The 25,255-nt window shown below is 39.7% G+C and overlaps 2 protein-coding genes across 5 annotated transcripts in view; one reads left to right on the top strand and one right to left on the bottom strand.

The window, feature by feature from the left end:
• The window catches only part of PLEKHH2 (pleckstrin homology, MyTH4 and FERM domain containing H2), a 53,370-nt gene extending 46,246 nt beyond the window's left edge, over positions 1-7,124 (bottom strand). The window contains exons 1-2 of the mRNA XM_027641700.1: positions 7,076-7,124; positions 2,553-2,682 (exon numbers count right to left, since the gene is read on the bottom strand). Of these exons, the coding sequence (XP_027497501.1) occupies positions 2,553-2,675 (123 nt within the window). The 5' untranslated portion in view covers positions 2,676-2,682; positions 7,076-7,124. The remainder of the gene's footprint in view (positions 1-2,552; positions 2,683-7,075) is intronic.
• Positions 7,125-7,430: 306 nt separating this feature from the next.
• Positions 7,431-25,255, top strand: part of THADA (THADA, armadillo repeat containing) — a 164,922-nt gene continuing 147,097 nt past the window's right edge. For 2 of the 4 annotated variants that reach the window (XM_027641213.1, XM_027641214.1), the window contains exons 1-13: positions 7,431-7,860; positions 15,260-15,359; positions 16,734-16,828; positions 17,222-17,352; positions 18,089-18,237; positions 18,390-18,422; positions 19,237-19,285; positions 20,195-20,385; positions 21,042-21,136; positions 21,424-21,644; positions 22,616-23,307; positions 23,965-24,116; positions 24,262-24,417. In XM_027641213.1, coding sequence (XP_027497014.1) covers positions 15,284-15,359; positions 16,734-16,828; positions 17,222-17,352; positions 18,089-18,237; positions 18,390-18,422; positions 19,237-19,285; positions 20,195-20,385; positions 21,042-21,136; positions 21,424-21,644; positions 22,616-23,307; positions 23,965-24,116; positions 24,262-24,417 — 2,040 coding nt within the window. In that variant the 5' untranslated portion in view covers positions 7,431-7,860; positions 15,260-15,283. Of the gene's footprint in view, positions 7,861-14,011; positions 14,060-15,259; positions 15,360-16,733; positions 16,829-17,221; positions 17,353-18,088; positions 18,238-18,389; positions 18,423-19,236; positions 19,286-20,194; positions 20,386-21,041; positions 21,137-21,423; positions 21,645-22,615; positions 23,308-23,964; positions 24,117-24,261; positions 24,418-25,255 lie in introns of those variants that run through there. The other 2 variants (XM_027641212.1, XM_027641210.1) reach the window with 2 other exon arrangements.

The raw sequence follows: 25,255 nt of genomic DNA, 5'->3' as shown, positions 1-25,255 counted from the left end.
ATAGATTCAAGCAATCCCTTATTTAAATCTGGTTTTAGACTAAGTTATACAACAAATATAAGGGGAAAAACTCAATGGCAGTTTCTGAAAAGCCCTGCACATAGTGTAACAGGATGTAAACTCCTTTTCCTGATGCATTGTCTTGAAGAGATACCTCTCAAACACATGCAGAGAAAGGCTAGAGAATTACCATCAATTCATTTCTCTTATCTTCCTGTAGAGACTACCCGTTTTTGTCACAATATCATTCTTACTGTTTTCTACAACAATTACATAGTATAATACCCACAGGGTTTTATGTCTGTCACGCCACAGTACTGTGATTTCTGTTGCTATTTTGAAGCGGAACACTGTTTGGTGCTATTGTTCAATGTTTTAGTACACATTTCATAGCATAGAGATGATTGTAAACAAAACCACAAATAAAGGCCTGTGCTAATCAAAGTAAGAGTGAGAATTATTTATGTGCTTTGCCAATTTGTCTCATTCTGTAACAGGTAACAAATAGGTACTAGAAAGTACCTATAAAGGCTGACATCAGCTGTATTATTCTTCGTCATTAGTATCAGGATGATCGTCAAGTACTGGCCAATCAGGTCTTCATTATTCACTTTGCTGTTTCTCAGATATATTTGTGAGAAACAATTCCATGCAGTTTAATTTCAAACTACCGTGAGTCTATCTTTCCTTTAACAAATACTGAGAATTGTTTGTATAATTCCAAAAACTAAATATGTGGAAAAAAAACAAACACTGGATTATTGGCAAATAAAACCAACGCCCGAATACACACAAACACTTTAGTTCCCTTTTGAACATGGCTGGTTTTGAATTTTCAAGACTGCTAAACTTGCAGATGAATATCATCTCATTTTGTTGAGCTCTGACCAGTCTTGAATGCATATCCCAGCTGAACTCCAGCTGATGACTGAAAGATTCATACTAAAAAGTCAAAGTGACAAAGTAAGGAGAAGGATTATTTTTCAGGAAGTCTGCTAATGCTCTGCTCAGGAGAGCAATATATCAAATTATCCCAACTGAATACTTAGTGGACCTGTGGTCTTCACCAGAAAATGTTTCTCCCATTTGTAATTCTTGTAAACACTTCACTTTTTCTAAAATTTCTCAGAAAGATAAGACAAATTAAAACAAGAGGGCAATAACACGACAAGTGCTTAAGATTTTTTAAACTATTCTGGAGTCATGTTTATCACAGATGTGAGAGTGTAATTTGCCTTGGAGTGCTTTGTTTCAGGCACAGTGCTGAAGATTTGTGATTTTATCCCCCTTATTCTGTTTGTTCGGGGGTTTTTAATGCCAATATTTGAAATTACATGATTATGCATATATTTCTGTTAATTTAAGGGAATATTTCTAGCAGTTAACAGCCTGTAAATGCAAACTGTAAAGGAACAAAGTGAAAAGTCAAATAGAAAGCATTAAAATTTCTAAAATATTTTCTTTAAACTCAGATTGTATTGTGAAGGGCTGTTCATGAATCTTAACTTTTTGGTTCCCAAAACTATAATCACCAGCAGCTGCCACATAAAACATGGTAGTTACGGCTGCTGGAAGGTTCCCAGAAAAGTCATGTCCACTGTTTAGCCACTTGACTTCCATCCAGAATCCAAAAATGCAGTGGTCCAAATGGGGTAAAGACACAGAACAGATATGTATGATCTAACAGTTCCAACTGTGTAAGCACCCAATAATCTTGTGGAGTGTTACAGAAGACACTGTTGTACTCTTTGATGGATGTTCTCCTCCAAGACCGATGATAGTAACTCATTAACTTATCTGTGAGCCTTGCAAACTGGAATGAAAGACACAAGTAGCTTTCCTTTTATATTTTTTTTTATTCTTAAATGAAATTTTAAAGGATGGCTTTTGAACAGCTTATTGTTCTTTCAAAACCAAATATTCTGCAATACCTCCTCAATGAGGGTTTGCCATACAGAAAAATTGCAAGATTAGGTAAACAATTTAGAGTTTCTACCTACACTGCTTTCTAATAGCAATAAAGAATATATTTAAACAGTATTCTTCAAATTAAATGATACAATACTTTTCAACTTCCTGGGTCCCCAGACTCAGGTGATGAGCCATAGTTGGAGGTGTCTTATTATAGGAAAATAAAATCTGGTAAATTACACGATTCAGTCAGGAATACTGGGGGAAATAATACTTCTGGATTTTCTCTGCAATGATTTCTGTGTCTTATCACATCTTAAATATTTAATAAATGTGTTAAATACTAATTTCAAAAAGTAAAAGTGATCACTTGTAAAAGTGATTACTGAATACATTTTTTTTTTCTGCGGGAGAGTTGCCAGTGCACTCTTATTTGAAAATGAACATTTTTTTCTGGCAATTCTGATGTGTGAAATTCTTTTACAGCATTAAAACATACCTGTTGTCCATATATTTTGTTTTAAAATGCTATTTTTCCCTTTCTGAAAAAACCTCAGTACTTGTAATCTCAAACCATGACGTGATCAGCCCCCATTATAAAATAATTTATACAGCATTAAAATTCATATGATGAGACCTACCTTTTCCGCTAGCAATTCTCTGATCTTGCTTGCTTGGAGACGAAATTTCATTAACTGTGACTCTAAAGTTAAACATCTTTCCTTCCAGTTTACAGTACCTTCTGTCTCTGAAAGTTCAGCCATATTTATGCTGGAAAAAAAAGGGAAAAAATCTCCATATCAAATTGAGTATGTATTTAATGTCTGACTTTTTTACTGTACATACTAATCTATTTTATATAAATCTTAAGAATGTCCCCAAATTTTATACATGTACAGTTTAATAAAACTTAGTAAAAATACACTAGTTTACAAAAGCCCTAATCATAACTATCAAATTCTGAAATCTGTATTGCTAATATTTAGTTTTATCACATTTTAATTTCTCCTAAAATTTTGGGGCTGCAATTAGTTTTCCTTGATAAGCAGTGACACTTCACAGATCTTAATCTTCAGTTACTGTATATATTCTTTCTTACACAGGAGAGGCTTGTAGAGAACTGAGCTTTTGCTTAGAAAATGCCTTACATAGGTGTAACTACCTGTATGTTAGTAGAACATTTGGTTTTATTCAAGTTAAATGTTTGGCAGATGACTCTTTTAGAAGTGTTTTAAAATTCTTATGTCTAATCAAATTGTGTTTAAAATTTAATACCCTTAATGAGATGCAAAGGGGAGTTTCTGGTTCCAAATGCAAAGGCAGGTGAGCAAATGGTTCCTAATGGACCTCACACATGAAAAACAATCCCTTTGCATTAGCTGTTGCAGATCTCAGGACGTTCTGGTTCATACATGTTTTGGTTTCAAATCTGTGCTTTTATCCCCATTTAACAGCTCATGTCTTCTGGAAATTATACTCAATGCCTTTCTGGACAAGCAGTACTGGAAAAATTATTCAGGATGAGAGCTGGCTCATCATGGTTTGAGTCTGAGAAGCCAAGAAAATCATCTGTGTACAAGCAGAAGGACTGGGCTCTGTTGTGTTCCAAGTGTTTGTAGACAGTTTAATAAAGAGTAAGTGGAAGGCTGAATGTAACCATTCAGTCTAAGAAGTTCCCTTGCTAAGCAAAGGCCCTGGCCTTTGCAGGGCTTTAAACACTTAGGTGTGGCTTTGAAAACGAAGCCTGAATAGCTCCTAAGTATCCATTTTATCTCAGAAATAACAAACAGATATAAAAACTCCATTCAGTGGAAGATGGAAGATAACAACAAAGAAAAAACTACAAGTCATAAGGTTATACTGCATGTTTGTCACCTATGCCATGAAAAGTGAGATCCTCACAAGGAAAGGCAAGTAGCCACCATTTTCAGTGTGATGAAGGAGGCTGACACAGGAAAATCATGCATAATACAAATCTCCATACTGCAAGTCTTGACACAGTTAGCATGGATTAATTAACACATTGGAGAGCCCCCCTCCCCATGACTACTCCAGAACTTCAGAAGCCTAGGTTTAAGCACTTCCCTTCCTCCCAGTGTTGGAGGAGGTAGCCCCAGTTGAAACCCCTCAGCTGGAGCTGGACCTATGCATTTATCTTTTCCACTGCTTCTGACAACAGGAAGAAAAAAAGTAAAGGCAAAGCATCACAAGACAGATCAAAGTCATGAGCAGGATTTCAAAAAGTTCTTCACTTTCCTACAGTAATATTTTCTAGTTTTCCTCTAAATTGCCCAAGTCTTGCATTACTCTCAAGTTCATCATAGCTCAACAGGTGAAAAACTGGCTCAAAATTTTCTTCCTTGTCACATATCCTAATTTCCTTGTTTTTTTCATTCCATATCTTAAGTTAGAAAAAAAAATTAGGAAAGGAAAACTGAATAAAATTTGGCAGTTTTTCACCACAACCACTTGTCTGAAGATAAGTGCTCCATTCTTGGCTCTTTCTTCCTCTTGGTCCGGCAGACTATGATTCAAGCTGCTAAGCCAGAGGTTAAAACCTATTCAGGAATCTCCCACTCAGGAATCCCCCTAGAATCACTAGGATTTAAGCATGTTAATAAGATAGCTTCCTGAGTCGATCCTACAACACCTGAGTTCTAAAAATTAAGTACGTAAGCATTTCAACTGCTATCCTTCGAGGTGACCAAGACACTTATTGTGTCTTTTACCATTCCCCCCCATCTTTTAAGCTTGGCAGAAAATTCCTTGGACTGTCAGGGAAGCAAGTTGCTCACCATTGTCCCTTCCCTAATCCATGCTCTTCTCTCCTTATGCAGAGTCCCCCCGTCCTAAGGGAAAAGGTGGCACTTCCAAGCAGCAGCTTCTCCTACTTTACAGAGGGAAGAAGTAGTTTCAGCTGTAGGTTGATCTGGACAGACAGCCTGGACTCTGTTCTCCTAAGTAAAGAGGAGTGGCAGTCTACTATTAGATAGATTGTCTATTCAGCTACATGAGACAAAAAGGGACGCAGCCAACATCTGGTTAACAGTGGGATATTTCAGTGTTTGTGGCAGTGAAAACCCAAACGGATCAAGTAATGAAAGAATTTTTGCTTTCGGTAGGGCACAATATTAGAGGGTGTAGTTAAAATGTTTGTCTTTCAACAGACAAAGCATTTGAGTAGATGGATTTCTGGCAGTGAACAGTGTGTCCAGCCAAGTAGTTTCTCAATGTCCAAGCTAATTAATATTCCACTGTATAAACATTACAGATAAAAAGATTGAAAATAACCTTTTTTATGGTGGGTTATTTGCTAGAGATCGTAATAATTTACTTTGCATTTTCCAACAAGCCAATGGGTTCTGAAAATATTTACAGGCACATAATACACTGTTTACAATTGCAGAGTGAATGATCTTACTTAGAATCAATGACTTCCTGTTTCTTGTCTGATTCCCCAAGGGAGGAAAAAAATGAGTTCATCTCTCTTGGCTTAGTAGAGTACTCTGAATCAGCACTCAAACCTACTCAGAGTCCGCCCCTTCTTCCTGCTCCAGTTCCCACCGCAAAGCCCTCTGTATCCCCTGAGTCTTTAAAAATTAAATCTTTTGAAAAGTAAACTAAAAAAGCGCACATTAAAGCCTTAAGTTCTAATTATGTCATCAAAAATTAATTGAGACAAGTTTGACAAGTCTGGAAAGATTAAATTCGTCATTTTCATTTTTTAAGTTTATAAACCGCTTTCTAGGCTTCAAGAAGTCAGAATGTCACATTCTCCCCAAAGGTATTGATATAATTTCCTTTCCTTTGCTGTCTGCTTGGAAATTATCAAAACATATTTCAGGGGGAAGGAGGCAACAGTGTTCTACCTTTTTGAAGCATGTTAAAAAATTTGCATATTCCTTATCATACTGTCAAGTGTTTTCCTCAGTTTTGAACAAAACTGAGTGTTTAGTTAACTAAATGCTTCACATTTTGTCCATATGTTCTGGATGTCCTTTCTGTGCTGGAGAAAGCTTGGTAAGTTCTGCTTCGGCAGGTGTGGGTTTGCTCAGTATATAGTGCAAATATATACTTCACCATCCCAAAATGTTCACCAGCCCAAATCCATTTGGACTATACCTCTCGAATTTCAGGGCCCTTTCTTCCACCTTTTCATTGACACTTAAAAATTTTTCTGGAGCCATAAAGGTTGGACTGGAGAAGGGAAATGATGAGACACAAAGTGGACCTGTTCAGGAATCAAGGAAGTCATTCTCAGGTTTGTTGCTGGCCAGGGCCCTTACTCACCTCCAAACACTGGTAACTTTATTTTCCATTTGACTCATTTTGCATAATTCTGTGTTCAGACAAACTGTAGCCTAAACTGTTTAAAACTTCCTTCAAAATCTCATTTATGAAATCTCATCCTACTGTTTCCTAGATATTGAGAAGTTTGGTTCCAATATATTGAGAAGTTTGTTGTGAAACAATACATTCAGCCAGGGCCTCCCACTCCAGTCCCAGGCACAGACCTCTGCAAGCCCCCCCTGATTTCAGGGGCCAGGCTGCCTGCTCCCAGCTCATTACTGCCAGCTCAGCTTCCCAGGGAAATGGCACAACAGAGGGTTCATCTGCATCTGCATTTGACCAGTGTCAAATGTGTGCAGCAAACAACAGTAAAGCACACAAGATCGTTCTATGTCCTTTGCCTGATGACAGCAATTTTTAAGATCGCAGTGTCACATCACACTAAGTACCCATGTTTAATTTTTATGTCACATTCCGAAATCTGCCAGTGTAGGTATTTCAAAAGTATCTTCATTTTGGTCGTTTGTTTAGGAGTTGTGTTCTTCCTGCTCTTCTATTTTTGGGACGGCAGCAGGGATGCGGCAGCGGCACTGCCAACTGGACGAGAAGAGCCTGGAACCCACGGGACCTACATCGCCCTCAAGCCCGCCAGTCCCCGCCGCGGGGACACCGCCCGCGGCACCCCGTGGTCCTGCCGTGACCCGACACACCGCGATGACCTGACACAGCATCCCCCGAAGCCACCCGACGGTGTCACCCGGGGGGCACCGCGTCGCCTGTGCCGCCGCGCCCCCGCCGCCGGGGAGCGACACCCGGCCGGGAAAGAGCCGGGCTCGCGAAGGGAGGGAAGGGGGCAGCGAAAGGGAGGTCAAACCTGGCCGGCCGTGGCTCGCCGCGCCGGGCACCGTCCGGGCTGTGGGCGCTGCCCGCGCCCCTCGGCGCCCGCCCCGCCATCCCCGCGGCGAGCGGCGCGGCCGCCTGAGCGACGGCCGAGGCGGCCACTGAGCAGCGGGGCCGCCCCCGGCGGGGCGCCCGGGCGGGGCTTGCGAGGCTCGGCCGCCCCGGGAGCAGGCGGGAGGTTCGGAGTTGGGGGCCCTCCCCGGGAAGCGGAGCGGGGTGGTCCGGCCGCGTTGTCCTGCCGGCGGGACGCGCTCCCGGGGCCGCCGCCTGCCCCGCGTGTGCCCGGACGGAGGGCGGAGGGAGGCTGGCTGGAGCCAGCGCTGCGAGGGGAAGGCTGGCAGAGGGGTCCCAGGAAGGGACGGCCTGCCTGTAGTCCTTCCCCGTACCAGTTTTTTAAGTTCCTTTGTGAATTAGGAATTTTTCCTTTTAATTTCGGAGACGATCTTAGGAAGAAGCATCCGCTTGCCTTGCCGTTCCTCAGCTCCAACGTCGGCGCTTACCGCAATTTAAATTCCACATCTTGTGGAAGGTCATTTGTCAAGTACAAACCGGAGAGTTGGAACCGTGCAGCCCCCGGGGCAGTGCTGGGGATATTGTGGGCTGAGTGGGTCTCGCAGAGCTGTCCTGTCCTATAAATAACAACACACTTTGTGTTTTAGTTCCAGCTGGGGTGAAGCAGCAGGTGCGTGTGCTGGTGGGTCGTGCTGTCATCCCGCTGTTGGTCCCCTACGGTTGAAAAGAGCTGAGAGTGTATCTCAGGTAACCAGTCTTCTGTGTGTTTTTTAAAAGACTGCCTAAAGTATTAAAAAGTATTTGGAAAAATTAATTAGTATGTTGCTTGTCCAGCATGTACAGAAATCTTCCTCGTACACACATTGATTTGGATTGAGATTTAGGGATTGTATTTTGTTTGGGTTGTTACTTAGGGAGGCAAAATGTTTTACAGACTCTTCTGGTGCATAAACAAACCACACCTCACCCTTCCTCTGGTGGCTATTTCTAATGTAGGTGTGCAGACTAAACTGCTTTTTCACATTCATCTGTGAGTCATTGGAAGTGCAAGTTTTTCAGTTTGGAAAAAAAAAAAAAAGGTCTTAAAAGCTCAAATATTCCCCATCTGGTTATTATACACAGAATTTCATTTTTTCCTATTCAGTTCAGTACAGCCTCCAATTTTCCACACACTTGCAGTGACCTTAAAGTATCCCAACAACTTTCCCGAAACTGCTTCATTTGCTGGCACTTTCCTAAGTGCCTCATGTATTTTTTTAACACTGGTCGCTGAAATAATATATTAAAAACATGATTGGTGGTATAGCAAGAAGTGCATTGTTTTCTACCGTATACCTTCTGTCTAGACTGTTCAAGCTACATTAAAAACATTTAAATTAAATGAAAAAATTTTTAGATTACAAGATGTAGCTAAAAGAATCAAGATCAACATTTAGTTCCCAACAAACAGTATACCAAATGCTTTAGCACTGGCCTTTAACGAAAACTTTGACCATATTGTAAACTTCAATAGTGACACGCTCTCTTTGGGTACCCCCAAGTGTGCAGAAAGCTTTTGAATCCAGAGTGCACAGAACTAGCGGAGGCTATGGGAATGACATGCTTGGACCGCAAGAGGGAGAGCAAAGCCTGCTCACTCAATGAGTGTTTCTTTCAGTTTGTTTTGTGCATTGACATTTTCTCTGCCCTCAAGTAATAAAAATGCTTTACAGTCATGCAGCTCTCGATATCAATATGTAAAGAGGCATAAAAAAATATTCTGGAAGAAGGAATAGGGGTATTCAGGATTTTCTCTCAACTGCCCTTAGCTGTGAAGTATGTAGAAGTGGCTAGAATCTGTTGTCAGTTACTGATGGAAATAAAATTACCAGTGGAACAACTGGGATGCATAGAACGAAACATAACTTTCTTTTGTAATTAGAAAGCAAGAGGGAAGGCCATAAATCTTCCAGGTAAAGACAAAGAAAACTATTATACACGTAAGCACAATCTCAGGAAGAGAGTTCTTTCTCCTTACTGTTCTCACTGATGGAAGTTACATGAAAACAATAATAAACCTGCACAAATTCTTGTGCAAAAAATGCAAAAAACCTGATATGCAGTACATTGTAGAAGCAAATTGCAGGTATTTGCACTTTGGAATGATCATCTGTTAACTGGTTCATTACAGAAGTAAACCAAAGTCAAAACATTATGAAATATTTCCCTCTCTAATGAGGACTCCTAAGTATTAGCCTCCCTGTGGGGTGAAGATGTGTGTTATGGGCTTCTTTACTGTAATGGACTTAATTAGAAAGTAAATTCTAAGTTCTTTGTTATCTTACTAAACAATAACCTCATTTGTTTTAAAGTATTATGAAGATTGTATTGTAAAACATCTACTCTAAAGGATGGAAGCTAATCCAAAAAATGCCACTAGCTACATTCCAGAAGTGATCAAGTTGTCATCAAACCTGCAACTAGAATGTAAAATTTTGGTTTTATGAGACTTTCCTTCATATGTAAAACATGACGGACATGCTGGATCAAAACCTTACCCTGTCACGACAAAAAGAGTTCTTCTGGTCCTTTCTCACATCAATAAGCATTGCAACCATTTAAGTTTAGGTATTTCAGATTGGTATGTGTGTCTACAATTGGAAATATATACCAGGAAACATTTTGTGATTCCAAAATCTTAAATCATACGGTGTCTTCTCTTGAATTCATTTTTGTGTGGATTCTTTGGAAAGATGATATATATACTTGAGACTTGCAATAGAAAAAATATTTTTATACTAGTTGCAATTACAAAACTGTGATATAAATAAATAGATCATTTTCAAGTGATGTTCAAATTAATTTAAAAGTATCTTGATCTTTCTTAACAAAAAACTTTAAAGGGATTATGTTAGTGGAGGAGGAGAAGGGAGAAAGATCATCCCTGTTCAATTATTATCGTTATGATATGACTTAAAATATTGCTGTTTTAAGGCTATAGTTTGTCTTTCTGTGACAGAAAAAAGGCATTTTATCTAAATAGCCCATAGTATTTGTGCTTTGGTACCTTTGAATGGAAGAATCTGGGGTTACTTTAGTTACTAATAAAGGTTTTTTCTATTTAAGAAAACTACAGTTTATGAGAAGGTCCATGTCTCCCTTTAACTGCTTTTTAATTGTTTGGCGCCACATAGTGGAAAAATTCTATATTGCTCTAAATAATCAATTTCTGAGAGTTTTCAAGCTATGAGATTATCATCTCTCTCTGAAAGAAACATAAAATATTAAATATTCTACGTACTGATATAGGCATATCTCAAGAAGACTAGAATTTACAGCTTGAACATTAAAGTTTCCATGGCTTAGAATATTTCCTTTAAGAAGAATTTTCACCGGTGGATGTTGATTTGTCAAAACTGTAAAGTCTGTGAGTGTAAATCCAGTGCTTAGAAAAAAACTTCTGATGAATAGCAGAAATATGCTGGGATATCCCAATAAAAATGGGATGAGCAGGACATCAGAGCAGAAGGTCAGCCAGCCTGGTAACCAGTCACTTGGCTGTTGTCCTCAGACAGAGCCCGGGGAAGTTAAGTGTCATTACCCCAGAATACTGCCCCAGTCTCCAATGGTTCAGAGACTTTGTGATGCAGAAGTTTTGTGTTTTGAAGCCTTTGCTGTTTTGTTTGTTTGTTTGTTTTTCTCCCATGATTTAGTCCAGCTGCTTTTGAACAAATGTAATTTTCATGATCCAACATGTCCTAGGTTGATGATCTCTGTGGTTTAAATAATTCATTCAGTTTTGGACATGCCACCTGCTTGTTTCATTTGATGCCCCTAAATTTTTGCAGAGACAACGGAAGTGCTCTTAGAAATTTCTGTCATGTTCCATTTTCTGTTTGAGAGCAAAGTTACAAATTCCCTTTAATGGTTACTCGGAGAGGTGCCCCTCTCTATCTTTGGCCATCCTTCTTACCCTACCCCACACCTCTGGAAGTCCTACTACATTCTTCTTCTGTAGGGATGAACAATGCACACAGTGTTCGAGGTGTAGGTATATTTGTGCAATGACATAGTGATGCTTTCTTGGTTGTTTTTTATTCTCTCCCTAGAAATTTCTAGTGCTACGATCCTGTTTTGGTCTCCGGCAAGATCTCTGGCATGCAGCAGAGCAGATCAGAGCCACAGCACCAGTAATTCAAGGGTCTGCTGCTCCTTACCAGCAGATCACAAATTATGAAAACAGAGTTACTTTACCTTTTCAAAGCAGTTAAGCCTCAAAACCCCTGCCTGCTGAGCTGCTCAATGGTGGTATGTGAGCTAGTTCTAAGTAAGTTATTTTGAACACTGGAAACTTGGTGCTGTTAGAGAAACAAAGCAATTAAAATGTGTGGGTGTTGCATGCTATAATTTCATTTCTTGAGGTGCCTCTTTGCTTTCATTGAACTACAAAGTACGGATTCTTCAGGTGTTACCTGACAGCTCCCTGGCATTGATGCTTTCCCTAACTGGAAAACCTTGGGGAAACTAAAGCTCTTTTGGAAAGCAGAAAGTTACTGGAAATAGTGTTACAGAAAATGAGCTAGAACCTTGAAAAGGTTTTCTGAAGTTGGGTAGCCTGTAGAAAGAGGATCATACTGAATATAAAATATGCAGGTATTGCATTGGGCTGAAGGAACTTTGCTTACACTAAATGAGGGTGTATTGTCTGATTTGTCTGGAAGATTAAATCACTTGTAAGCATTCAGTCTCTCTTTGAGCTGAAGAGGATCCAGCATTTAGAGTAGGCCACTGTGACAGGTAGTGCCAAACAACACCGTTAATTTCCTAGAAATAGCTGAACCCAAACCAGAGGGAAAATTCAGCCAACAAACAAACAAAAACTCAAGTTATTTTCCTTGTGTTTGTACGTAGTTAAACCTTTTCTCAATTCCTTTGGCCATTACCATGTCAGAAGTCAGAACGTACTGTGAAGCTTCAGTGTTAAAGGGGGATCCAGAAGTTTGTTGAAAGTTCTGAGCAAACTCTTGTGGCCTCTAGCTGCTTTAGATTGCTAAGAAAGTCATGTGGCAATATTTTTCTCCCTTTTCCTTGCCAAAATGTTGTTGCTCTTAAATCTTTGTGGAAGCATGACTGCTATGTTGAGCTGGCATTTTACAACAGCCCCTTTTGCAATAACCATTTTAAAAATGAGTGGAAGATTCCCCTTTTGCTAGATACAACTCACGGATTCAGGAAAGACCATCCCCATTTGATAGTTCTATCACTTACCAATTATGTACTTGTTACATACATTATATTCGCATGTGGCCTGGGAGGATTGTGAAAGGCACAGCACATGGATGTTGAAAACTAAAAAAAAAAAAATCTGCTCTGGCAACAAATGAAACCAGAGAATCATAGAATGGTTTGGGTTGGAAGGGACCTCCGAGATCATCTAGTTCCAACCCCTCTGCCATGGGCACGGACACCTTTAACTAGATTAGGTTGCTTAGAGCTTCATCCAGCCTGGCCTTGAACACTTCCAGGAAAGAGGCAACCACAGCTTCTCTGGGCAACCTGTTTCAGTGCCTCACCATCATTACAGCAAAGAATTTCCTCCTAATATCTAATGTAAACCTACTCTCTTTCAGTTTGAATCCATCCCCCCTTGTCCTGTCACTACGTGCTCTTTAAAAGATCCCTTTCAAGCTTTCTTGTAGGCTTCCTTGAGGTACTGGAAAATGTGTAAATGTATAAATGCTTATATATAAAAAATAGCTGGGTTTGGTTAATAATTTTATAATTTTAGAAAATGCAGAAGTGCTGACAAATTATGAACTGCTGTAAAGGATCGAGAGATATGGTTGAGAGGAAACAAACAAATGGAGGGTGCTTTTCAAAGTAAATTTATTGGATTTTTGTGAAGTGTTTAGCCAGGCTCTTTTCTACTCCTTGGAAAAAGGATTTTTGCCTATATGAGCTTGATCTGTGTTGGATACTTTACTGGGGTTTGCTTCCTCTGGCTCTGAAACGTAGTCAGCTCTGGAGTGGCTCTGCTAAGCTGCTGTGTGTAAGGGCATGCAACAAATTAAGCTCTGAAAGACTCAACATCCATTTAAAACTGCTGAGGACTCTCAGGAACTGAGGAGGGAGAGTAGCTACTCGGAGAGAAACACAAGCTATCATGAGATACATCAAAGTTACCACCAATTTTTCCCAAAGTTAAGAATATGTTTTAAAATAAAGAAAGCTAATTGTGCTTTACAAAGGCCAGCGACCCTGGGGCGAGCCCAGAGACAGGCAACGAAGCTGCTGAAGGGTCTGGACCGTACGTCCAGTGTGGAGTGGCTGAGGGAGCTGGGGGTGTTTAGCCTGGAGAAAAGGAGGTTCACTGGTGACCTTATCACTCTCTACAACTACCTGAAAGGAGGTTGGAGTAAGGTGGGGGTCGGCCTCTTCTCCCAGGTAACCAGCTGTATCCGTAAAAGGACGACAGGACAATAGGACGAGAAGACATAGTCTTAAGCTGTGCCAAGGGACGTTTAGGTTGGGCATTAGGAAGAAGTTCTTCACAGGAACGGTGATTAGGCATTGGAATGGGCTTTCCAGGGAAGCGGTGGAGTCACCGTTCCTGGAGATGTTTAAGGAAAGACTGGACGTGGCACTCGGTGCCATCCATGGTCTAGCTGACAAGGTGGTGTTCGGACACAGGTGGACTCGATGATCTCTTCGATCAGTTCGATCTCTTCCAGTCGAACTGATTCTGTGATTCTGAGTCTCGCGTGGTTGTTGCCGGAGCCGCGAAGCGGGACGAGGAGCAGCTGTTCCGGGCGCTCCCGGCGAGGCGGTGCCGGCGGCGCTGCGGGGCCGGTCCGGTCCGTGCCGTGCCGGGGGCGGGGAGCGCCGCGGTTGGCGGCGGGCGGCACGTGGTGCGGGCGGGGCGCGGGCACCGGGAAGGGACGCGGCGCGACCGGCGGGCTCCGCTCGGGTAAGGGGCAGCTGGGGGGGTTCTCGGCGCTTCCCTTCCCCACCGCTGCAGCCACTTCCCGAGGCGGGCGCCGTCGCGCTGCGGGCCCGGGAAGGCGCGGGGCGGGCGCCTGAGGCGGTGGTGGCGCGGCCCGGCGCGGCCCCGGGTCCGGCCGAGCGCTCTGAGCTGCGGTGGGGCGCGGGGTCGCTGGAGAGGGAGAGCGCGGGGCACCTGCGGGCAGCGGGGCCTGGGCAGCCGGGCTCTTGTCTCCCCGTGACCGCCCGAAGGTGCCGAGAGCTGCGGTGTTGGATACTCTCAAGTAGGAGTAGATAATAGATCAGGAGATCTTAGCGGTCTATAGAAATATGTGAAGGGTAGGGGGGTGGGGTGCAGACAAGATGCGGCTGGGCTCTGTTCAGTGGTGCCCAGTGCCGAGACAGGAGGCCATGGGCACAGACCGAAGCACAGGAGGATCTCTGAGGCCAACAGGAATCACCACGTGTGTCATGAGGGTGTCCGAGCGCTGGCACAGGTGGTCCAGAGAGGCTGTGGAGTCTCCATCCGTGGAAATATTCAAAAGAGATCTGGACGTGGACCTGGGTAACTGGCTCAGGTGGCCCAGGTTGAGCAGGAGATTGGTCGAGATCTAAAGGTCCCTTCCGAATTCAGCTCTTCTGTTAATAATGAGCTTTTATGTCAGCGAAGCTGTAAGCACATTAAATTTGAACTACTTAAAACAAGAAGAGTAACTTGGTCTTTGCAACATTCATAATAGCAAAGCAGTTTTGTTTGCTACACAGTTCTAACTTGACATCAATACAGTTGAATGAGTTTTGAACAGTAAAACAGAAGTTTTGTTCCATTACTACCATGCTTCTGTATGATGGTCCCAAATAGTGATCCAGGGTCATGCCAGAGACTATGTAACAAGTGCAGTAAAAACTTTGTCATGCATATAGCAATTCCTCTTTGCTATGAGTTCCATTTTGTGTCATGCAGTTTGGGTGAACTTTGGATGAAATGCTTGAAATAGTTGAAATTGATAAAATTAAAGAGAGCTATTACTTTGAAAAAAAATTGCACAGGTAATGCAATAAACATTATTTCAGGATAGTAGGACAGTGAAAAGGAAGTGTTATCATAGAAAGTGTTTGTAATTATGCTTTTAAAACAATGGGACCTGTTGGTTTGATTTTTTTTGTTTGTGTGTTGTTTTTTAAGGAGGTATTTCTCTAATCAGCTAAAATGGTTTTAAAGAAGAAGAAGGAAATTCAGGTGGATGCATTCTTTCTTGATCATCATCAGCTTGAAAAACTTCAAAGTAAGTAGAGTGTATTTTTCTGAACTAATGTGTGATTTCTCTTGCCTTTGAGTAGTTACTAAAATTGATCTGTGTTTCTGCTTATTATGTTTTATTTCCAGTGGTTGTGCTTTGTGGGTGTCAGGTGTGGTTCATTTTTATTTTGTAATGACAATGACTTCTTACCTTGACAGAGTTAAAAAAATCCTTTAGAGCACTGTATTTTTGGTTTGAAAACTCTTCATTTTGTCTTGTCTTTGGTATGAAGGTGAAAGAAGGTCCTACTTGTGACCCCACTTGCACACCTGTAATTCAGTGATATACAAAGTACTAGCGTTAATTTGTGGGTTAATACTGAATTTCCAGGAATCACAGAATGATTGAGGTTGGAAGGGTTCTGTGGAGGTCATTTTCAGTGTATTTTTCCCAGTCTTTGTGTTTTCTGCAGTTAACTTGATTTAAAGATACTGTTAATGTAGTCTTTTATTTTGGGTGGGGTTTTTTTTGTTTCTTCATGTTTGTTTGATGATATAAACTTCCAGTGATATTTACTTTAAAAAAACCCAACACCAAGTAATGTGAGATTTGTATACTAAAGTATACGCAAGTTACTATGAGATAGTACTGGTGAGGTCACACCTGGTACACTGCATCCAGTTCTTGGCTCCCCAATACAAGAGCGGTATGGACAAAGAGTCCAGCTAAGGGCTTTGAAGATGCTGAAGAGCCTGGAGCATCCTTCCTATGAGGAAAGGCTGAGAGAGCTGTGATTCTACAGCCTGGTGAAGAGAAGGCTCAGGGACATCTTACCAATGTGTGAAAAATACCTGATTGGAGGACATGAAGGAGGCAGAGCCAGGGGTTTTTCTGTGCTGAACAGTGATGGGACAGGAAGCCATGGGTACAAACTGAAACAGAAGAGATTCCCTCTAAACATCAGGAAACACTGTGTTAATGTGAGGATGACTGAGCACTGGCACAGCTTTCACAGGAAAGTCAGGGAGTCTCCAGCCTTGGAGGTATTCAGAAGCTGTATGGCAATGATTCTGAGAAGCCAGCTCTAATGACCCTATTTGAGTGGTATTGGACCGGATGACCTCCAGAGGTCCCTTCCAATTCAACCATGCTGTGATTTTGTGAAAGTGGTCTTTGTACTGCAGGTAAGGCCTACTGTTATGTTCCAGTGAAACTGATTTTTTTTTCATTTGTTAAAAAAAAAAAATTGGTGTTAGGGTGTTGTAAGGTGACTTAAGGGTTTGTGGCACCAGTAGACTTACTGGAACAGGAAAAAACCCAAGAATTAAGCAGTGTCATTTTATATTATTATAAATTATGTATTGTTTACAGTGTTTATTGTAATTCCTTTCTAAAAAGGGATTTTTCTTCCAAATGTAGAGTTTTCAAAGGCTGAAGAGCAAAACCTGGCTTCTCTGCTTCTGCACTGTGCACAACTGAGAAATGGCATCCAGCAGATCCAGTGTATTAAACAAGTAAGACTTCACTGTTGTTAGTGTGGTTTTGGTAACTGTGTCGTGCACTGTTAATGGGGAATACAATTCAAAATAAACTTTGTAATGTTTTAGGCATTCTTGGAAACAGGTAAAAAACAGTTGTTACTGCTGCACATAGACCAGGTAGAAATGTAGTTCTAGTACTTAAATTAGTTACTGAAAATGGTGGAAGACAAGTGATACCAAGTTTCCTATTTTGTATGTATGTCTTTTTGGTATTACAGGTGTTCTTGGAACATTTTCTAACACTTCAAACTCAAAGGAAATAAAGAGAGGACAGTTTTCCACTATATACTTAGAGAGGGAAATCTACCACTGTTAATGATAGTGTATCTAGAGCTTTTTGTTCATCCTGCGTTCTTTTGATTGTAGATTATGCCATTGATGAAGAAGATGGATCAGAACTCTGCATGTGATCCCATGGTTAAAGCCTGTTTGGATATTTTGGGAGAGACATATTTTTCACTGAGCATGAAGAATCCTTTGAAAAAAGTATTAGCAAGGTAAAAAATTGAATAGTAAGCCTTTATTTTGTTTAAATGTTCTCTTTACCTACAAGTCAGTAATTTGTCATTCACAACAAATTACTGTGGTATAATTGCTGAAAATTTGTGGTGCTAATACGTGAATATTAGTACCATTTTTTTTTGGCTTAGTTAAAAATTTTAATTATAAGTAACTTATCATTGGATAAATAACTTCAGAGTGAAGTATTATTTTGATCTGTTTCATTATTGGAAAGACAACATACTGTGTAATTAGCACTTTGAATTTTAAAATCCAATGTTAGAATAGAAATTCAAAATGCTTCTGTTAAAAAAAAAAATCTCAGCTTTGTCAAGAGAAAGGGGTTCAGAGGAATCATAACTAAACTGATTTCTTGTGCCTATTTTTATTGCAATTAAATTTTTCTGTTGCAAAATTACTGCTGTATTTCTTTAGTGAATTTATTACAGCCTTAATGTTTTTTAATATCCAGTACTTAGCTGTCTTCCTTTCTTTGTTGGAAAAGGTTCACTGTCCCCACTGAGAGATGCAGGGCTTCCGTCCTGTGTTTGGTGGCAGGCCAGAGCTTTACACCCATTTGACAGGTTTTCTAGCTGCAAAATTAGAACCTGCATGCTTATTTTAAAACAGACTGTTTCTGTTTATTAGAGTTGTAGCTGACATCGACTTTAGTTGAGTGGATGTTCAACATCAGTGTAAGCAAACTGATTTTGCCGTTTCTTGCTGTCGCAGTTCACTGAATGGTCTTCCTGAAGAGTTGATGATGTTAGGTGTGCAAAGCTTTGTGTGCTGCCTTAGGGCAGAACTGAAAACCACAGATGTGTATTTGTACAGAAAAGTTTTGGACAACCTTGCTTCCTGCATGGAGGACTTCAGCTTAGGTACAGTGACATTGAATATATTGTTGTCTGGTTTGATTTGCTCAATACTGGTTGGCACCTTGGTGCCATACCTGATAATAATGTTTGCAGTTATGTTAAATAGATAGTGCTGGCTGGTATTCAGTACTTAAAATATATTTTCTTTCCTCTAGGTAGAGCAAGTATTAAGAACCTGTTTGAAGAAGGTAAACTTATATTTACAGCAAAATAAGCTTCACTGCAGATTTTTGGGGGAGGGTTGGGTATAAGAAGAAGTTACATGAGGTAGGCATGAAGATCTATCAGATCTGATTTCCTCCTGGTTAATTTTCAATAACTAGTACCCTCACATGCTACTTTTTTGTCAAAGACAAGACTTTGATTTGTAACTTTAATTTCCAGGGGTCAGTCTTGCTTTATTGAGCAGCCCTAGACATAAATCTGTAAAGTGACTCTTAAAGGCCTGGGGGAGTTGATGCTCCTTTGCGTGATGCATTCTCTGTGTTGTGCTTCATAATAAAGTTGGATGTGGGAACATTGAACTGTTAACAGTCAACTACAGCAAACCCAGGCCCACTGGGCAAGAATTTTGTTGGATAGTAATTTGGCAGAAATCTGATCTTCTGGTAATGTGGGATTACTTGACGTATTGTGCCCTCAGCATGCAAGTAGTGTTCAGCTTCATGTGGACCTTTTATGGCTGCTGTGTCTTTTTTGGTAATTTCAGCTTTTTGCTGAGGAACCAGAATTCTCAATACCTCATAGGAGCAGGCCAAGTGGTTTGGAAACTCTTGTTTTGTATCAGGTTGTTGCAAAACAGCTTGAGGTTTTGCTTCAGCATTGCTTGTTTTGGTCTGCACTGAAATGTCAGTTTAATTTGTTGTTGGAGTGGAAGAAACACCACTATATGGATAACTGTTCATTGTAGCTGGGTATGATGTGTATGTGTGCTTGATTTGCTGGTGTTTTTCTGTTCTATTTCTCTTTTAAGTAAATTCATACCATAATTATTTTCACTAGTTCTTCAGTTTCTCCAGAAGTCGCTACTTGACATACAGGAAGAAAACAGGCAAGTGAATTCAATATTAAGCTCTATTTTATCTGTTTTTGTTTCACTCTTGCAAGATAATGTGGTTTGGTTTGAAGTATCCCTTTAATTGATGAAAGATGGGAATGTCACTTTACAATGATGTGTATCTTAAATAAAAAAGCTGCTGATTTCTTTCTTTTGTGGCAAATATGATATAAAATAACAGAGTAAGGCACTGATACTGTGTTGGAGCTACTACTTCTAAGGGAGATGTTTGAGTTGTGGTTTTGCTATCTGAATTGTAACTAAAGAGTGTAATCAATAGGTATAAAATTCAGGTAGAGTAATACTCTTTCACTTGCCATGAGTGTTTAATTCAGTATTTGTGTTCTGTTTAGTCTGTCACAGCAGTCATCATTTAATACCTTGATATTTTCCATCATTGCTTAAGGTGAGGTCTCTTCACTGTGATCTCTCTCCAAAGGAGGAGGGTGCTTAATGAAGTGTTTTGTACACTGAAAGTTTAGGTATTTTCTATTTTCATGTTAAAAGAAAAGTTGAATCATAGAAGTATGCTTTGCACATAGAGGAACTACTTGAAAAATGAGAAAATAGCAACACTGCATTCTGTTGGTCTTTTTGGAAAGTTTCTGGAAAAATTCAGCTCTGCTCAGGCAGAATTGAATGAGTGAAAGTTTGTCACAGGAACCTGCAGAAGGGGTAGCAGAATTTGTCTTTTTTTTTTTTTTGTTAACTTCATTTTAACAGACTACCCTTGAGTCCACTTCTCTTTTTCCTGTAGTTACGTATCTGGTCAACTCAAGCGATAAATTAGTTTTTACCATTAATTCTTTTTGAAGTTGGCAGAATGTAGGTTTCTGGGGATGGTGAAGAATGGCTTTATTATCCTTCTTGTATGCATGTTTGTCTTTTTTTTTTTTTCCACAGAAAGAATCTGGGAAATTGTATTGTTCAGACTCAGTTAATGCATGATTTACTGATAGCCATTAAAGTTTCAATGATGCTTATACAGAAATTACAAGAAAATATCCAGGGAGATCTTTGGAAACACAATGAATCTTTTGTTTGGCAATGTATGTGTAGTTTACTGAAAAGCTCCACAAACTTCCTAATGGATGGTAAGTTTAGTAACATTCAAACCCAAATATTTTTATTAACTCAGTATTGTTGTCTTTGTAGTAAATACAACCAGTATGTATAAAAACTTAGTTTAACTTGAATGGAAATTGAATTAGTGAGACTAAGAGGAGTGGGAACAGTAGTTGGTCTTTTGGTTTGTAGATTGTGGTTCTGGAGTCTGCAGTTTAACTTGTCCTACCCTAAAAAAAAAAAGTAAATGCTATTACTGATAATTCAGAAACTAACAGAAATGCTTTGGGGACTTGTTGAATGTCTGTGCCTACCAGAAATTTATACATCTCTCTGAATTATGCTGTCAGAACAATTTATGGGTGCACTATAACTAATTATATTTTCTTCTTATACAGACATTTTTGTACAGTAGAATTTAACGTGTTTCCATAGGCTCTGCCACAGCCCTCCTTGTCTTACTGGGCAGTTCTATATTTTCTATCTGTTAAAAGATATTGACAGTTTCCTATTACACTAGAACATAAATTCATTAATACTTGCTAGCCAGGTGGACACTACAGATTTGTCATTACACAACTACAAGCAGTCTAGGAAAATGCATTACCATTGTTGTAATTTTGATATATGGTTCTAGCACACGTTTGCTGCACTCTAATGTAAAATATCTTTCTCTGCCATTTAGCAACACTCCTGCAAACTGTCCAGACTACATCAGGACTGGCTGTTATTCTGTTTACTAGAGCTATGTATGAACCAGTTGAGGAATTGCCTTCCTTGGTGAGTGTGTTTCTTCACTAGGACTGTGCAATGTCATAGTGTTGTTAATCTGTGCTGTCAGAGTTGTTCAGAGGGTTTGCTGATACAGAGACTTGCCAACCTCTGCCTCAGTCTTCAGCTGGGGCATAAATCTGTTACTCTCTCCTTACCATCTGAAATAATAAGACCAGGGTTTTGAATTGAGAAAACTAGTGTACAAGAAATCCCTTCACACCTTCTAAGTTATGCCTGAAATAGCTTTTCTCCTGTGCTGACATACTGTAATGGGTGTTATTTTGCTGTTACAGGTCAGTGACTTGCTTCTTGGGACAATGAAACACACAGGCGTGCCGGCGTGGTTTGTCAGTAACTGTGGGGCTCTGTGCACAGAAGAACTCCCTGACTCAGTCCTTCTCTTTCTTTGCCATGGAGCACTGGCTATGCTGGATTGGAAGAATGGCAGCATGGGTGAAAATGGAGAGAAACTATTATTAGATATTGCATCAGTCTTGTTGTCTTTGAGTTCAGAGTAAGTTTGTGTTTTGATTTGTGTTGTTTCATGTTTGGGAGGAGTGGTTTATCTTTCTACTTCTGTTTTAACATAACTCCTATGGTCCTGGTGAAATATCTCTTTGTTTTCTGTGTAATGATATTAGATTTTGCCACAGATCACATCAGCTTTTTAATATATTCAGAATAACACTGTAAATTTGAAAAATATAAGGATATTGCATAGATAATTCTAAATGTCAATTTATTCTTGCACGCTAAAATAAAATTTTGTTTTCTAACATGAGTGGGATTAATTTACCACCTCCTTTATGATAAGGTATGTCAGAATCAGTTCTTGTGTAGTCAGATAAACTTTAGTTTCAGGACATTATCCTTCTTGAAAGTTAAGAAGAAAACAAAGTGTACCAGTTCGTGAAATACTTGAAGAAAGATGAGTTTTATTTTTTTTTTCTTACTGCAAGCATTGACTGCTTGCATCTAATAGCCTTACCAGTGCTATTGGACTGGAGGTTAAAAAATGTATTCAGTTCAACCTTTGTTCCTACATTGGAGGTCAGTTTTGTGATTTTTGTTTTTGCACGTAGGGTACTCAGTTTTGATGGTTTTATATGGCAATGAAGAGTTTTCCTTATATTTTCAAGAAGCATGCAGTAACATAATGCTGCTCAAATATTAGCAGCTACATAGGAATTTTTATTTTTGGTTTTTAAAATGAAGTGTGGCATGTCGGGTTTCTTTTAATGTTTAGGGGGTTTAGCTGTGGCCACTTAATAGCATGTCAGGTTACTAAGCATGCGCTTTACAACATTCAGTTCATTACTTCTGTGTTCATTCCTTTTCCTTATGGAATGGCTAGTGTCTTCTTACCTGTTTTCGTGTAAGGTAAATGAATGTGATGAATAATTATTTTGAAACACAAATTTTTTTTTTTTTTTTAAGTGATAAATGAAAATAATAAACTTCATTTTTGTTTGTTCTTTTTAAAAGGTTAAAAGAATCCAGTGTGGCAACATGTTTGTCTAGAGTCCTTGCTATTTGGACTAATTCAGCACTGGCTGCCCTTGCTTCAGGCTCTCCAAATCTGAAAATCAAGCTTAATGGGAACTCTGACATAATTGGGAAGGTGCTGGAATACATTTATACACACTGGGACCACCCTCTGGATGCCATTAGGCACCAAACCAAATTGATATTCAAGAATCTTCTTCAGATACACCAAGGCACCATTACTGGATCCAATGAAGAATCAGACCCATTCCTTTCAAAGCTGATAAAGCATTTACTAAGCTTGGATTGGCATGTGAAAGGGAAATACTCTTCTCTTGGCTGTCTTGTGGAGTGTGTGGGCACTGAAAATATACTACAGTTGGACAGAACAATTCCAGTACAAATCCTGGATGTGATGAATGATCAGTCTCTTGCACCTTATGCTAGCGATCTTCTGGAAACCATGTTTACAAATCACAAAGCCCATTTTACTTCGAGTTTTCGAGAAAGCACCTGGATTGATCAGTGGCACAACATCTGGGTTTCTCCTCTTCTAATAATACTATGTGAAGGGAACCATGACCAAACTACTTACATAATAGATTACTATTTACCAAAACTACTCAAATGTAACCCTGACAGCCTGAGCTACATGATTAGAATTCTTCAGGCCTCTGCAAATGCTAATCTGGGTAAGAAAATAAATTTTGTGTTTGTAATTATAATTGGTTTTTTAAAACAAAAGTCTCAGACATGATTTCTGATCTATTATTGTTGTTAGAATTAACTTGGGAGAAAAATTCTAGATGGTTATTATTGCTATTAGTATTTCAAGGTGAAAGTCATAATAACCACAAGTGTGTCTTCATGATATGAACAAAATAATTACTATTCCTTCCCACCTAGTGGGTGCCTTACTGTTTACTTCAAATGCCAGGGTTTATTATGTATCTGTATTTTCTTCTCCTGTTTTTCTGTTCCACTGTTATTTCTTACACAGGTGTGTCCAGTAACAGGGTTTTACAGACTGTTATTTCTTGCAAATATGTGGACATGAGATTTTTGGTTCTCTTTTAGTTTTTGATGTGATTTAGTGTAATTCTAAAATAATGGCTTGTGAGACCTCGTAAGGTCTTCTTTTTCATATGTGTTCAAGATGAAGCTTCTCAGGAACCAGGCAATTTAGAACTAGTTTAATCTATAACAGGACCATCTTTGGGGATTTACAGGGTAGAAATAAAAGGAGGTGGAGGTCGGTCATGTTGAAAATGTTGGGAGTTTCTGACAAGCATTGCAAACATTGTTTGCGTTACTCAAACTATAATTATTACTAGTTTAATTTTTTTTAGGCTCTTGTAGTACTAGAGGAGCTCTTGGAGCATTAATGGCATGCCTGAGAACTGCCAGGGCTCACGGACACCTGGAGCTTTCAAATATCATGAGCAATGGTCTTGTATCCACTGAATGTATAAAACAAGGTCTAGTTCATCAGCACAGTCAGGTAAAGGTCAACCTTTCATGTGTACTTTTAAATTAGAACAATTGCTTTGATCCTGATCACTATGTCAGCATGTGATATCTTAAAACAAAGATATCATCATAGGTGCCAGTAACTCTTTTATGGTTAACTTCCAAATATCTTTCAGGTTTGCATTGATGCTTTAGGTTTACTTTGTGAAACCCATCGTACCACAGAAACTGTGTCTATGGAAGAAATGCAACTAATTCATTTTTTTATGATGTACAACTTGAACAGTCAGTCTCCTTCAGTAAGGCAACAGATCATTTCTATACTGAGAAAGGTAATTTCAAATGATAAGCAACGTCTAATGTACCTGTTATATTAGTTATAGTGACATTAAAAAAAAAATATTCCTGAATATGTTACGAAGTTGCTCATCTGAAAGAATAGAAGCTCTAAGACTAAGACTTTGCTGTATGTATTACCCAACTAAATGGTGTTAAGTCATTGCAGGCAAGGATGACTTAAAAAAAAGATTAAGTGGTAGTCACAGTAACTTGGTCATTAATGGTAGCGGGTGTTGCTTAACCCGTCAGTGCGTGCACAGTTTGCCAATAGCAAATCAATGTACTGTAGGGTAAGCAATGAACCTTGTGTTACCTTTGCTGCTGGCTCAGATTGTGCTTACATAGACTTGTCACACCTCAGGCAAATTCACAGTCACTTAATCAGCCTCAGAAACCTCACCTGGAAGACAAGACAGAGGAATATTAATGGCACAGCATGACAAATGTGGCTGTGCCATTGCAGTCTGCAGGGATTGAGTCTGTCAACCCTGTGCAAGTTGTCAAGGTTACATGTAGTTCATGGCAGAAGCGTGTAGGTAAAATGAGGAAACGGTGAATGCATAAAGAACGTTTTGGAAGACATTAATAGGAAAAGAAAACAGTGTGGAAGGAGAAAATAACTAATTTGAGATGGGTGGTAAATGAGGAAATAGGTTTGCAGAAACAAAAGAGAAATATAACTCTTTCAATTCCTACCTGGTGCAGACTGAGGAACATGAGGTGGAAGAATTGTGTTAGAGGGAGTGTAATAAGAAAGGGGATACTACCAGGGGGTAATAAAAGAGATGGAGGAAACATTCTATAGGTGCTAGTCAAACTCTTAAAGAGATA

Source organism: Corapipo altera, unplaced genomic scaffold (genome assembly GCF_003945725.1).
Source record: "Corapipo altera isolate COAL_440 unplaced genomic scaffold, ASM394572v1 48b, whole genome shotgun sequence".
Classification (NCBI taxonomy): Eukaryota; Metazoa; Chordata; class Aves; order Passeriformes; family Pipridae; genus Corapipo; species Corapipo altera.
This window is presented reverse-complemented; position numbering and strand designations above follow the sequence as displayed.